Source organism: Gymnodraco acuticeps, unplaced genomic scaffold, assembly GCF_902827175.1.
Source record: "Gymnodraco acuticeps unplaced genomic scaffold, fGymAcu1.1, whole genome shotgun sequence".
Lineage (NCBI taxonomy): Eukaryota > Metazoa > Chordata > Actinopteri > Perciformes > Bathydraconidae > Gymnodraco > Gymnodraco acuticeps.
In genome coordinates, this window is record NW_022990196.1 from 1,008,388 (window position 1) to 1,024,129 (window position 15,742).

Below are 15,742 nucleotides of genomic sequence, written 5' to 3' on the forward strand. Positions count from 1 at the left end.
ATCCTAGTGGCTCCGGACCGCGTCGGGGCGCCGTGGTACTCAGAGATGAAGGTGGGCCAGCCCTGGGCGGTTCCCCAGTTCTGGGGGGCGATGTCTCAAGAGGCAGGTGCAATCGGGGCGTTACCCACTCTCGGCCAACCTCTCCAGTCGCTCCTGAGAGGGACAGGCTGAGACAGGGTGGATTGTCTGACAGTCTTATTCAGTCTATCCAGGCAGCTAGAGCTGGATCCACCACAGCCTGTTACAGGCCAAAGGTGGCTAGGATTCCAGCGAGGGTGTGAGGAGAGGAGAATAGAGCCCCTATCTTGTGAGTTAGGCTCTATTTTTTCCTTCTTACAGTTACTGGTGGACAGAGGGCTTGCGCATTTAACAGTGAAAGTGTATGCAGCAGCCATCTCGTCCTGCCATGAGGGATTTGGCGGCAGGTCAGCCTTTAGTCAACCACTGATGTTGCGGTTTTTACAGGGGGTCAGGTGGCTGCGCCCAGTAGTGCACGCCTCCACCCCGCAGTGGGACCTGCCCCTAGTGCTCGGAACTCTGGTCTTAGAACCATTTGAGCCTCTGGAGCTCTCCTCCCTAAAGGCACTGTTGTGGAAGACAGCTTTGCTTCTTGCCTTAACGTCAGCCAAAAGAGTGTCCGAGTTAACTGCTCTGTCGGTGCACCCGAGCTGTTTACGGATTCGGGGTGACCGGAGCGGCGCGACACTCAGACCGAACCCCTCCTTTGTGCCCAAGAGCCTAAGGAGTGCGTTCAGGTCAAGGGCTATTCAGTTATGGGGTTTTAGTCTTCCCCCCCCCCCCCCCCATGGCGGGGACAGGGAAGCTAAACTGCACCTCCTCTGCCCGGTGCGTGCGCTAGCATGTTATGTGGAGCGCACGGCTGCCCTTAGACGCACCGAACAGCTGTTTGTGTGCTTCGGGGCGGGGTGATCGGGAAAGCTCTGTCCAAGAAACACCTGGCAGGCTGGCTCTGCGAGTGCATTGCACATGCCTACGGACAGGCAGGGAAAGCCTGCCCCACGGGGGCTCGTGCGCACTTCACACAGGCTGTAGCTGTGTCAACAGCCTTATTCAACGGTGTGAGTGTGGAGGATATATGCACAGCGGCGTCTTGGTCAACGCCGGGCCCCTTCATAAGGTGTTATCTCTTGGACATGTCTGGCTCTTTCTCCTCGTCTGTGCTTGCGGGGGCAACACAGGACTGGTAGGGGGGGGGGGTTGTGGGTCAGTTGGCATCTGCCCCCTGTTATCCTTAGGGATTCAGGGAGGCAGGCGTGTAGTAAGCCCATTCGGGGCCGAGGGGCTCTCCCCATCCATCTATGGTCGGGGGGGGGGGGTGTCCCCCGGCACTGTTTTTTGAGCACACTTTCTGCGAGGTAAGCGCAGCAGGGTGTGCTCTGTCAGCCACAGCCCAGATTTCTCCTCGGTTACAACCGGGTTAAAGGAGAATGTGGGGCAGCAGCTGCTGACCAGAAAAGCCGGTCAGGGGCAGTAGGGTGGAATGTTGTTGGACGACAGTGCGCGTATACATCGCGGCTCCACCCACTGTACCCATAGAGTCCAGTAGAGGGCGGAGCCTGTGAGAGATATAACGTTGGGTTACGTATTGTAACCCTTGTTATATTAGCACAGGCGGAGCCCTCTACTCAGGGCACTGTCTGTCCTATTCCGCTCGCTGAAGAGAGGTGTAGGATGATAGTCAGGAGGCGAGGCCTCCTTTTATACGGTGTGATGCGCGGGCATTCAGGTAGGCCCGCCCAAGGCCGGCTACGTCTATAGAAGTCTCAGTGGGAGAATGCTCGCCGGGTAAGGTAGTACCCATAGAGTCCAGTAGAGGGCTCCCCCTGTGCTAATATAACAAGGGTTACAATACGTAACCCAACGTTACATACCTGGGTGAAGGTTACAGTTCATTTAACTGAAAGATACAACGTTACTCCACACTCATGGTTCAGTCCACCTTAAGAAATAAGACCGACCTCGGAAGCAGTTGTGTTTTAAAAAAAACCTTTATTGACACGAGTACACTTTTTTATAAGAATATAACTAAACCACAGAAATGACTCCGGAAAAGCTGCAGATAGAGCCATAAGAAATGAATGCAACTGATTTCATCCGCGTGGTTTGGCTTTATGAAGCAGGCAAGCAAACGGTTACGTCATGACGCAAACGATGACGCAACGACGCATTACCAGTCGGACTCTGGACGGTGTGAAAAGAGCCAGAGCTAAACCGAAGAACTGGTTCTGAACCTGAAAAGCTCTAGCACGGAGCTTGAACCGGAGTTGCGTTGGTGTGAATGAGGTATAATAGAGCCAGTTTAAATGTGTTTGATATACTATCACTCTGACCGCCCGTGATAGACTGTGGAGCATGCGGAACTTCTGTTCAATTCGACAAACTCAAACAGATCCTTTAGGACTTTCTTTTTCCAACCTGAGTCACCAACCTTCTATGTATGTTGGTTAAAACAGAAATGGGTCGCTGTTCTGGCATAGAAGCAGGGCCGCCCCTCCCTACAGGCCAATCACGCAGGCTGCATGGGGCCCCGCCTTGCGCAGGGGGCCCCGCCCAGAGGGCCTCAGCTGCTGTGCGCAGTTCTCCGCTCAGTTCTCCGTGCACCCCCCGCAAGAGTGAGAGGTGACAAGGGGAGCACGTCTGTAACCCGACACCGTTGCAATGAATCGAAATCTGACCAATCACGGCTTTGATACGGCCACTAGTGCAGGTGAAGAGATGTCGGTGAAAAGACAGTTTCAGTCCGGCGCAAAAAACAAAACATGAAGAAACTAGAGCATCACTCGAAGGTGGGTTATTGTATGAGTCAAATGTACAACTTGCGAATGTTGTATAAGTCAAATTGCCAATTGCCATATTAAAACATCAGCTGCAATTCACGACATGAAGAAGGCAGTCTCTGCAGAGCATATAGGCTAATGGAGATGCAGTTATTTCCAGCATTTTTTATTTAACATTCCTTCAAGTATGTTATGCCTCTTATCTGCTGATGTACAGGAGGAAGAGTGATAAACTGTCTGTCTAGTTGGCTTACATAACAGTTAAAGTTTGCAGCCTAAAAAACATGGAGCATTTTCCCCCCTTTTTATGTCAATTTGTACATTTCATGGTGATGTTCAGCCTCTCCCCTTAAGGCAAGGCAAGGCAAGTTTATTTATATAGCACCTTTCAACACAAGGCAATTCAAGGTGCTTTACAAAAATGAAAGACTTCCAGACAAAGGCATTTAAAAACAGTAAAAGATAATAAAAGAAACATTAAAAGAAAAAATACATGAATAAAAAGCACACGAATAAAAAGTAAACTTTTACTCCTAACAGTCATCATCATGTCAACCATAACACAGAGAAATACTGATAGAAATGTGTGTGTAGTTGTTGATACATTGCTGACAGAGGGAACTACATTTGAATACAGATCTAAGAAATATCAGTTTTTGAGCATGTCATAGTTTTGTCTTGACTATATTACAACTATATTATAATAAAATAATATAGTATTTAGTAGTTTATTTGCATTCATTATATTTTAATCTTTTTGAGGCTAGTATTTGGTAGGAAATGCAGACGTATTCACCTGTAAACGCATACTGAACGACATACATGCACATTTACCATTTACCTCACTGTATACAAAAGTAACTGTGTTGATAATAATAATAAACAGGAATTATATTTGCAAAATAGCCTACTTTGTTTCCAAAAACAACTGTCGGTTGGGGGGGGGCCTCATCTCACAATGTCGCTTGGGGCCCCAAGTTGGCCAGGGGCGGCCCTGCATAGAAGCCTCTGGTCGTTGGGTGGCGCCAGAGAGCGAGATGGCAGGCTTCAGCGGCATCGGCGAAGAAGAAACGTTTCTTGCAGTGGAAACGGTGGCCTGAGATGACACCGCTGGAAAGGGGGGCGTGTGGAAATGGAGTGGAAATATTCAGGGAGACGTCTGAACAGCGTGCTGCATGTTAGCCGCTAGCATGCGGCGACCCAACCTGCTGGGGTGGATTCCATCAGTGTTGAAGAGGGCGGGTAGGTCCCAGAATAGATTAAAATGGTCAATAAAACCTAAATCGTGATCTCTGCAGGCGGATTGGAGCCAGGTGTGGAGGCTGAGGATCCTAGTGAAACGCCCTGCTCCGCGGGCCCGCGTTGGGATCAGACCTGAGATAAAAACCGACTTTTCACAGCTCCGTAGAAGATTACAAAGTTTCTCAAAATCATTTTTTGTCAGCTCTGACTGCTGGCGGGCTGTGTCATTCGACTCAACGTGGACAATTAGTCTACTGACAGATGACAGGAGTGAGTGCAGCAGCCCCGGGAGTTTATCCAGGATTACCGGGACTGTGGCTCCAGGAAGGCAGCGTGTGGCTGCATTGAAGAATCTGATGTTTCTGGTGATGGAATCCCCGATTATTAATGTGGTTGGGGCGAACAGGGGACGAGGAGGTGCCGGTGATTGAGGGTGTGGTGACCGAGCAGGAGAGTGTTGTGGTGAGACAGTAACAGCTGGGCTGGGAGAGGATTTCCATGCCGGCTCAGGGCCCGGAAAACTTCCCGAGTGTCTCAGCACCAGTGGCGTTTTCTCCCGGAGGCCAAGGGAAGCCAGGCTTCCCCTGTTTTTTCGAATTGTAGTTATAATTTAACCTGTTAAACCCCGAGCCTGTTTTTCAGGTTTCAGGCTCGAAAATGACATTCCCAGAACAAATGACCATATCTTCCCTTCTAAAAGGGTTAAATTAATAATCTTCTTTCTAAAAGTAATGATAAACCTGTGAGTTGGATGTATAAAAGTCAGATTCAATATAGATGTTTTTTATTTTAAAGAAAATTCAGATTGAACATGGTAAAAAACTGTAAATTATAGTGTCCGCCCAAAAAATATTTTGTACTTATAGTGAAAACTAAACTTGGATGATGGGTTAGTACACTAAAAGCTTTAGGAATCCAAAGTACAACATATAATAAGTACCCTGTATCAAGATTGATGCAAAACAAGTGATATTTGACCTTTTTAGACAGATTTAGCAAAAAAAAACCTCTTCTGGGGCCATTTGGGTGGATTTTCCATATCTCTGGCCCCCCTTGCTCGATTTTGACATGTGACATCTCTTTCTGACAGTCAGAGCCAATGGAATCGAGGGGAACTCCCACATAGTCCTTATTTGGTCATGTGTATGTGTGAGACTGCTGCATCGCCGAGACCGGAAGCAGCAGCTAGCTGTGGTGGCTACCATTAGCAGCTAGCATTTACTCTTCGATGTTTACATAAAAATGGAATTATGGATTATAAATTCAATCAGTTTTTTATACATGGACGTTAAGAACCTATGGATTAACAGATTCAGCCGCGTTTTTTCTCATTTTAATGCCATTGAACACGTACTTTGATCAGATTGACAGCTACTTGTGAGACGATCTCCCTAGAAGCTTCGTAAAGGTACGTGTTGTGATGTCTGTATTTGCTTCCTCTGTCGCGAGTCCGGATCACTCAGTGATGATACTATATACCTACATAATCTATGGAGTCTCAGCTTTAATCGGATATATTGTATGTGCAGCTATGATAAGTAATAAGGGTACTTTTATCTTGAGTTCTGTGCCAATGTCCGTTAGCATTTTTCGCTCAGGGGTAATTTAGATGCTTCTTGTGAGACTTGTGTTTTGTTTTGGTAAACATGGTTTGTATCGTCAGTTAGCTGAGATTATTTCCGTTAATCTGGTATAACACATTAATAGGTTCTTAAATATTAAGATCCCCTGAGACACAGTATCGTGAAAAAAAGACCCAGGGTCCCCGCCGGCGGGGACCTTCGGGCTTAACAGGTTAAATAAATAAATAAAAACACTTTGTTTTGTTTCGATAATTCTCCTTTGCTGTGTGTTGCTGCCGGCCCGTCTCTCCCCCATTCTCATTGAGTATTTTACAAAGAGTGAAACAAACAGCGCCCCTCTAGATGTTATGGTGAAACAGTAGATTGCACTCTCTGTTGCGAGAGGAGGCCAGCTGAATCTGGCTTCCCTTGGTGAAAAAAAATGGAGGGATTGACCAATCAGATGAGGCTCACGTGATGCCCCTGCCAACCTGTGATTGGTCAGGGCCATGCCAAGGGAAGCCAGAGGCGGCTGGCTTCCCTTGCCTCACAATCCAATCAAATCGCATCAACTTAGTGTTGCAGTGACGAGTCCTAAAACCCGGAAGTAAGCTGCTCTCGGTTTCCCTCGACAAAAAAGCAATGGGAGTTCTCCATAGGATTTTGGAAAATAGCTCGAAATAAGGTCAGTGGATAACGAACCTGTTAGATAAATGCAAGTTTTGTTCAGTCGGATAATATCCACATGTCTACCCTACTTTTATAATTTTCGAATTATAAATCTAATCGATAGAAGATAGATAGCGTCACTGCACCACTCTCATCGCCGTTAGAAAGTAGCAAGCAACTGAAGCAAGTGCAATTATGGAGGGTGGAGATTTGGAGTATTTCATCAAAAGTAATTGTACTAAACTTCCGCTACAGCAGCAACAACAAATACAATCTGATGACAGGCCAATGCCCAAACTGGAGCTGTGTACAGCGAGGAAAAAAGGAGCGAATCGGACGTAAAACGTTAAAGGTCTCCTGATTTAGTTTGTGAATGTATGCTTATTAGAGTTTCGGCTGGAGAGTGCGTGAGGACCTGTCGGTTAGATAACAGGCGTGTGTAAGTCCTGCATCTGATAAAAATGTGTGTAAAATGATACCGGGTGCTGTAATCACTCATCTGGTTACGTTATTACATTGACCACCACACCCCGACCCAAAAGAAAGGACGTATTATTGGCTTCCCCTAATTTTTTCCCAACGCCACGCTACTGCTCAGCACGGCCTCTTTGAGGAGGTCGCCAGACAGGATGAGGGACGCCGAGTTGACTTCACAGTGGCCTGGGAAGCAGCACAAATACTGTCGGCTGCCGGCGCAGGAGTTCCAGTGTCGGCAGGGTGCAGATCTGGACTGGTCAGTGCCACGGAAGCATCAGCTGGATGGATCGGATCGTCTGACAGGGTGGTGAAGCGGTTCTGAAGGCGTAGGTGAGGCGGTGAAGGCTCCCCGTTCAATAAGCTCCTGCGCACCACCTCAGACCACGACTGCTGGTGGCCAGGTGTCGAGGAGTCGGAAGGCCGTGGACAGGTGGAAGGATCCCACAGAACTGTGTCATGGAGAGTTGCACTGAACGAGACAAGCTGTTTAGACTGCACCGATGCCACCTCCATGAGACTGGACATGAGTCTTTTTCTTTCAGCTCGTCAGAAAGCCGTCGGATGTCCTTCTTAAGGTCTGTTATCTGTGTATTAGCTCTCTGAAGTAGCACATTATCCCCAGGGTGTTTTGATGGCATTCTTGAGTGTAAAAGGTTAGGGCAATTACTGTCCCATGCACCAATGCCAAACTGCGTCAAGATATATAAGCAGGGGTGACTAAATGTTTGTAAGCAGGAGAGCTAGATGCTAACAGGTAGTCGGAGCCTGTAAAAAATGCGACTGTCTTCGTCAGCAGTCATACAGAGGGTACACTCAAAGTAGTACATTCACTGACATGAAGGACATGGATATGGCGCCACCTTGTGTCATGTTTACAATTCAGATTATTGACATTAGGTCTGGCAATACAGTCAATCATTATCCTTGTGATTATTTCGCAGATAAACCTAGTAACCCGACACCTTTTTAAAAAAACGTCTCTTTTGAACGACTCTTTGAAAGGAAAGATCCGGCTCCCTTCAAAGAGCCATAATTCCCATCACTATAACCAATAAAGCAACTAAACATATTCTAATAAACAATGCAGCTGAGATGTAATAATAACATTGATTCCTGTATGTTTCCTAAGGGGCTGATATACAGTATCTCTTAGTACATTTTTGTGGTCAATACTTAGACATTATAATATAAATCTTTTTGTATCTTTAATGGTATCAGAACACATACTGTAAGGCAGGGGTGCCCAACCAGTCGATCGCGATCGACCGATCGATCGCGGGGAGATTCCCAGTCGATCGCGAGATGTGTCTAAAAATAGAACAACAATATTCTGTTTTATCGTTAATGTCCTGTAACATAATCTTCCTGTGCCAGAATAATGCACTTGAACGCATCAAAGCTTTGTGATTGGCCGGCGTGACCCCATGTGTCGGGGCGTGGCTGGTGAGCAGTGGGCAGTGCACTAGTTCGCTAACGTTGTCCGTGTCAACAGGAGTGACAGTCGCACACACACAAGACCGCAATTATGGCAGAAGCAAAACATATATAATTTTCACTCCGAGTGGGAGGATGATTATTTTAGTATCTATTCCAATTCAAAGTCCATCTGTCTCATCTGCAATGCGAGCGTGGCTTTATCGAAGAAGGGTAATTTAGGAGCGGCATTTCAAAACAGTGCACAAAAGCTACGAGACGGAACTCCCTCCTAATTCTGCCCTACGCTCCCAAAAGGGGAGGGGCCTGAAAGGACAGCTAAATGCACAGCAGTCCATTTTCACCAGGCCCAACAACAAGAGCAAGGCTGCTACCACAGCATCTTATCGTGTCAAGTCACGTTCTTGCGAAACACATGAAGTCTTTCAAAGACGGCGAAGTTGTGAAAGAAGCATTCCTGGAGGCTGCCGATGCGCTTTTGGGGGACAGTAAAAATAACAGAAGCATTTCAACAGGTTTTTGATATAATAAAAACTCAAGTTAGATACCGTTATTAATCAGCTGTAAGTTTGAGTTTGTTTGAACTTATTCATTATAATTATTGTACAAAATGGTATAAGAATGCAAACTTAAATTGATTATAGTCTATTATCAATTCAGGTTAAGAAACTAGTGTTGCTTGCATCCTATTTAAAAAAAAAAAGGCATTTATTTTTATAATCTACTAAAATGCAACAAAAAAAGGGTTTGATTCTATTAATTGTGTCTTTTGTATTGCACTTTGGCAGCAGATTCCTGTGTAGCTTCAGATCTGAGTTGTCTTATTAGTAAGCCTAATTTATACTTTGTAGCAACACTATTTTTATATAATGGCAAAGAAAGGGTTCAGAGTATTTTCTTTTTTCCCTGTGTCATATGTGGCAGCACTGTTCAATGTTTCTTGAAAACATTACCCACTGTAGTATGTGACGTGTGAATAAACTCCAACTCTGTATCAACAGCACTGTTGTGTAACTTCAGTTAAATACTTGTATGTGTGTAGATTAGAAAGAGGTAAGATAAAGGATCTGCAGTATTTTATGAAGTATTCATCGTACAAAGGTCAGTTTTATACAAGTAGAAGTGTGTATTTACCTGGTAGGAGGCTGTCAGTAATGGCTACGCCTCTCTATTTGGACTGGTAGATCTCGGCAGACTGGCAACTTTAAAAGTAGCTCTCGGTTCAAAAAAGGTTGGGCACCCCTGCTGTAAGGGGTAATAATGAATTATCGTCCAATAATTCATGGATAAAAATGACAGCAATTAAAGGCATTAAATCACACCAATGTGATAATTAAAGACTGATACAAATGATGTCACATGTTCTTCCTAATAACTGTTGTTGGAGACATGTCAGTAAGAATCAAGTGGTGTCTTGTTTTATTTATTTCAAGTTTGTTTCTTTTTTTATTTTCAGAACACCTCAGAACTGCTAAGGGTTAACTCAATTCAAGCAAGTTTAAAAAGATCAGCATATTAGCAGTGTTCCCAGGATGGACTGTTTAAGTTTAAATTCTCCACAGACAGACAACTCTGTTTTGTAATGAAAATCTGTGTGTCAGTTGTAAGAAATGTAGTACATTTTGTTGAGTTTATTGATTTAAATATTTATTGGTGAAAGGCAAACAAGCTGTGGGTTTATTTGAACTTTTGAATATATGAGTTTAATTGAACGCATTAAATGATTTGTAGTGTTTTTTGATCTTATTGTTTTACTTATAACAATCCTTACTACCATATTACATTAAGGGCATATTAAGTCACAATCATTGTGTTACATCTAAAGAACTGGAAAATGTTGCTTCCTCTGTCAAATAAGTCGCAGCTGATGTTTTCTCTCAAATTGTGAAATAACACTACATGACACTGTAAAGTGCACAAAAAGGATCTGAGGGTGACGCTGATAATGTATACTTCTCATAACCATATGGGCCAAATTAAACTCTTTGGAAATCTCATTTTTCACAGCTACTAGACTGCCAGAATATCAAGGCATTTAAGGTTCACTATGAAAGCTGCTGAAAGGAAAAAGCAATTTTGTTTCTTAATGCTACTTAATTTAATTGAAATTAGCTGATAAGACCGTTTCATGTGACATTTCATTTGCAAAATTGGGTGTCAAAATACACAATACTCAGCAATTCTTTAAATTGGACTGACAAATGGTAGATGTTGCTCAGGTATCATCAAGCACCGTCATCATAACAATTGTCCAGACTAATGGTAAAGAGAAGGCCTTTAGTGCTTCAAGAATGTTAAACTTGAGATTCTTGTGCAAGCCAGAATATAATCAATCAATCAAATGATACAGTATATAGCCCAATATCCAAAACGACATGTTGGTCTTAGGGGGCTTTGCAGTTTGAGACACCCACTGTCCTAAGACCCTCGCATCATTCAAGGGAAACTCAAAATGTTAGAAAACATAATATGTCTAGATATAGTGACGCAAATTAAGATGGACGTCTGGCAGTACCACAGCCACAATTCACTTTAACGACTAAACTCGAATGTTACATCTAACTTACCTTTTTTATATTCCTCGAGCTTACTTTTGCTAAAGCACATGAGTGTTGTGGAATGTCCTTCACCTGCCTGAACTCACACTGCACAGGGTCCTCATCCCCTGTTCTTTACAGACATCGTACATGAAGGCAAAGTGTGTACACTCAGAGTTATAGTTCAATTTTCCATAATAAATAAAAGATGAACAAACTAACAGCAGTGTGTCTCAGCATATTATTCAGCATACCCACACCCTGGCCTGCATACTTGAACTTACTGTTGTAGGAACACTTTTGCAATGTTTTATGTCCAAGTCATCTTTTCACACACACACACACACACACACACACACACACACACACACACACACACACACACACACTCCTTTCTATCTACAGTGACTGCCAAGGTGCCCTTGAGCCATGCAGGTAATAGCAGCGTCTCAGTGTGTAGATGAAATAAAGTGGACAGGTCCCAGGTGTAAAGGTACGTACAGAATGTGTATGAACGTGAAACAGGGCAGCACTGAAAAAGAACATGCACACTCAGCAAATCTCTAGCTACATGAATAAAGGAGAGAAAGTAAAGTGTTGCATTACTTGGGGCGAACACTTTTCCACAAAATGCTCAAAATGCAAAATAACTGCCTGACAAGAGTTCAAGAGTATATGATGACATTGAGATTAAAATGATAAGTCTGGGAAAAGTGCACAACCCTAAAGGAATCGTCTTTCTGTCAGAATTGTGCTAATCTTCATCTCTTTAATTAACGAATCAGACAAAGGTACAAATAGTAACCAATCGTCACCTCTATAGAGGACTGATTAACATGTCATTTCAATGTGTGAAAACATTACCTTCTACATGTGGTGTCCAGACATTAATGTAAAGTTAATTTATTTAGTTCAAGTATTTGTCTTGTGACTTCCTGTTTTATTTTGTAGTAACCTCTCCCTCTCGTTTCAGATCACTTAACTTCCTCCCTTTGTGTGTTTCCCGCTGCTGTGATTGTCGACACCGCCCTGATTGTCTTCACCTGTGTCCCCTTACCTTGTGTATATGTATATATGTATATATATGTGTGCCAGCCATCCCCAGGACTAAGTATTCTTTGATTGACTCCTTGTATTTAGTTTGTTAATTTTCAAAGCGACTGTTTTTGTTTAGCACTTTTTGAGGGAGCATTTTTTCTTGTGTTTTGATTTAAAGCCTTTGTTAATTTGTGTTGTGCATTTGGGTCCTGAGCCTTGTGTCGTTCATAACATTACAGGATGTGCTGAACTCTTTCTTGAAGAAGTTCAGTGAATTCTTGAAGGGAAGTAAGCAGGTGATGTGTTTCTTAGGTCGTGTTCACAACAGCCTTGAATCGATCCCTGGAGCGTGTTCCCCCTTGGTGGATTTCGTTCGGGTTGGTGTGAACGCAGTCCGTCATTTTTACCCAAACCAAGTTCTTTTCCATAGGCCATCCTTAAAACTTCACACATTTATTTTTGAAATGTGAGGAGTAGGCTGAGAGAAATGACGTCCTGACAGGGGTGTCTCATAAGAAAACACGTTGTACTACAACATACTATCTCACTTAATTTGGAGGATTTAAGTGTATTTAAGCTTCAATTTCAAACTATTCCTTGAAGGCTTGTAAAATGATTTGGATACTGGAAAATGTAGTAATTCAACCAACCGTGTGGATTGCTATGTCTAATTTAAATAAATAGGCATATCAGTGTTTCCCACAGTATTTGATTCTATTTGTGGGGGCACCGCACCGCACCCCCCCCCCCGGCAAGAAAAGCCAAAGGCCCCTCAACCTATTTGGGTGGTCCACGCATCCACCCCCCCCCTCAAATAACATAATACATGCGAGTTCATGGCTAGACAACGTTCTTGTTGCTCTGTGTAGCGTTGTTAATGAGTGAAACACACCGGAGTTGAGGATCTGTGGGGTTTATTCTCCCAAAAATATAATTTAGGCATTTAGCAGACGCCTTATTCCAAAGCGATTTACAATGACCAATTACAGAGACATTCTCACTGGAGTAACTGAGGGCTAAGTGCCTTACTCAAGGGCACACTAGTAGTGGTGTTCCAGGCGGGATTTGAACTCGCAACCTTCCGATCATCAGCCCACCTCACTATCCATTATTAGACCACAAAAAAAAAAACAAGAATAAAAAAAAAAACAAGATAGTAATAATATATATTTTTTTTTATGAGATCCATTTGTGGTGGACGATATTTAATTGTGGCGGCCCGCCACGAATAAATCAATGTATGGGAAACACTGCATATCAACAGCACGTTGGTGTTAATGACCTCCATACAGAAGCAAGACAACAGTTGTGAATCAAGGCATACACAGAAATGAATACTGTAATACTGAACTTGGATCATTTTGACACAGATTCATAGAACAAGCTGTAGCATGTGCATGTCCTTTCAATTAATTACATTACATTGCATTTAGCTGACGCTTTTATCCAAAGCGACTTACAATAAGTAAGAATAAACCATATTTCTAGTACAGTTGTTAAATTGCACACACATACAAGTCACACGCTGAGTGTAAATGCAGTTTGAGGTCCACATTTGGCAACACATGAGTCAACAGTGAGCACTCACGTAAAACATGCAATATCAAGATATTCACCCCCCAGCTGAGGGATTCACATTGTTTATTTCTTATTTGAATTTCCAATTCTATTTAATAGTATTTTTCCAACCTACAGCACATTTTTTATTGGTCATATGTCAGTTAAGCTAAACTAAAATGTGCCTTGCAGGGCTGTGGTTTGTTAATTTCTTTTTTATCAATCCATTTGATGTGGATATGATGAAAGTTCCACAATACATACATTTCAAATGTGTGATGAGTTTGTTGTTATGCATTATTAATAACAAGACTTGGAACCTGAGTTAGGAGAATAAAATGAAATGCAAACTCCCATGTAGCACATTTTCCCCCCGTCAGCCTGCTTCACATTATTTCCTCCACGTAATCCCTTTAAGGGGAGAAATCATATTTCTCTCACTTCAGGTGCTTTAGGCTCATATTTGCATTTTCAGTTGTCAGCCTAATTTAACAGCACTTCTGTGGGGATAAAAGTAACTTAAAATGACAAGTGGGTTGAACATTCTTCCCACTACTCAGGCACATAAAATGACAGCATGAAAAGGTGGCGCTATAGCAACCAAGTCTGTCTCCATTAAGTTCTGTGGAATACAGTTGCTTCAAACCATTTACATTTCTCAATTCAACTACATCTTTACTCCAATGGCCCTCTGCTCTAAAATGACCACCTACCTTCTCAGAAAAAAGTTTGTCCAATCTACCCAAAACTTTTTCAAGATCACATATTGCTGTCACTCGGTTTTGAGATAACACACATTTTTGACCTGTGTACATCCTACATGAATGCTCATCGATGACAATGGTCTCATGTGATTAAATCCAAACGTTGCACGTGTTTGGTTGACATGTCTGATCTACACTGTCCTGTGGGTATTTGGTCACCTTAGACATTACAGTATAATGCCCAATCCAGCATCATGACTTGGTGGATGGCTACAATATGGTAATGATGGAAAAAGTAGGGTTTGGCATAATAGAAGAAAACAAAACACAATTCTAAGCATTACCAATCTTAAACTTTAAAAAAACAATCCATTGAATAATTGCCTGCCTTAGTGCAACCTAAGGTCAATTCCTAAGGAAAATATGCTGAATCACTCTTCATGCAAATGCTACCAAAATTGCTACAAAGAACAACAACAAAAAAGCCATTCTTTGTATACTAGTAATTCTGATCAGTCTGCAGTGAGAGTCAGTTTACTGTAATCATGCTAATTATGCTGTGAACTCAACCTTTTATTTTGTTTTCCAAATATTGGATCTTGATATTGTATTTTGAACTGCTCATCAAACTGTTGGATACTGATCAGTGCCATTTGAGGCTATATTTATTTTTTAATATAATTCTGTCTGATTATTGATTTGCATTTAAACCAAGCTTAGTAAAAATATTTGTACATTAATGCCAAACAAATATGTATGGCAACCTGAGTTTTAGAAAACACCACATTTTGAATGTACTCAAACTAAAGATTTATAGTATAGTAATTCCTTCAGAAAATCTTTGATATTATTAATGTAATCTCTCCAAATATTGTTGGAAAATGTGTGAGGTAAAGTTGACTTTCTCTCATTCCTTGGAGAATCCTTAAGAGGAAAGCTTATCCATAAACTTGAAATAAAACTTCTCTTCTGTGGGTGTCCCAACCAGCCTCACAGATGAAGTGTGGACAGAGGGAGAGAAAAGGTATGAGCTCTGTCTCAGCAGAGCCTCAGTCTGTTGTAACAGGAGCATGTAAACACACACTTACAGATAACAGAGAAAATAGAAGAAGTCTTACCTGGGAACACCAGCACAGCAAACACCCACGACAGGACGATGAAACATGCCGAGTTATACATACTTCCTAAACACAGCTGACTCTGATCTGCTGGAGGGTTTTAAAGATGCTCTTCTCCACAGCAGGGCTTCAGAGAGCTGCACACTTTGCCTTTTTTCTCCTCTCCTGTCTTTTTCCAAAACGTTTCACTTTGGACAGCTTTCAGCCGCCCAGCAGGTTGTAGTGAAGATGCTTTAAATCCGGAGCAAGTAGTAGTGGTGGGCACAGAGAGGCTGGCTGCTCGCAGTCTGCGTCTCACTCTCCTCCCTCACTACAGCACACAGGGACCAGAACTCTGCAGGATGGGGGGGGGGCTCTGCTCGGCTGCCATTGGCTAAAGCTTCTGCCAATCACCCAGGAACAGTCCTAGCTCTGTTTTTTCTGGGTTTTTCTGCTGCTCTGAATCCTCAACTATGCTTTCTTTCTCTACCCTCTGACCAATCTAAAGCAGGATTAAAACTAGATGAGGAAGGATTGTTATTTAATGAAGACTTAATAAAAGCGTCCATCTAATTAATGCAGAAAGGGATCTTAGATCGGGGCAATTCTCAAAAACAATGATCTCTT

The 15,742-nt window shown here is 42.9% G+C and overlaps 1 protein-coding gene across 1 annotated transcript in view; it reads right to left on the reverse strand.

The window, feature by feature from the left end:
• The window catches only part of opcml (opioid binding protein/cell adhesion molecule-like), a 549,099-nt gene extending 533,710 nt beyond the window's left edge, over positions 1-15,389 (reverse strand). Inside the window, exon 1 of the mRNA XM_034217945.1 lies at positions 15,137-15,389. Coding sequence (XP_034073836.1) covers positions 15,137-15,197 — 61 coding nt within the window. The 5' untranslated portion in view covers positions 15,198-15,389. The remainder of the gene's footprint in view (positions 1-15,136) is intronic.
• Between the last annotated feature and the right edge of the window lie 353 nt (positions 15,390-15,742).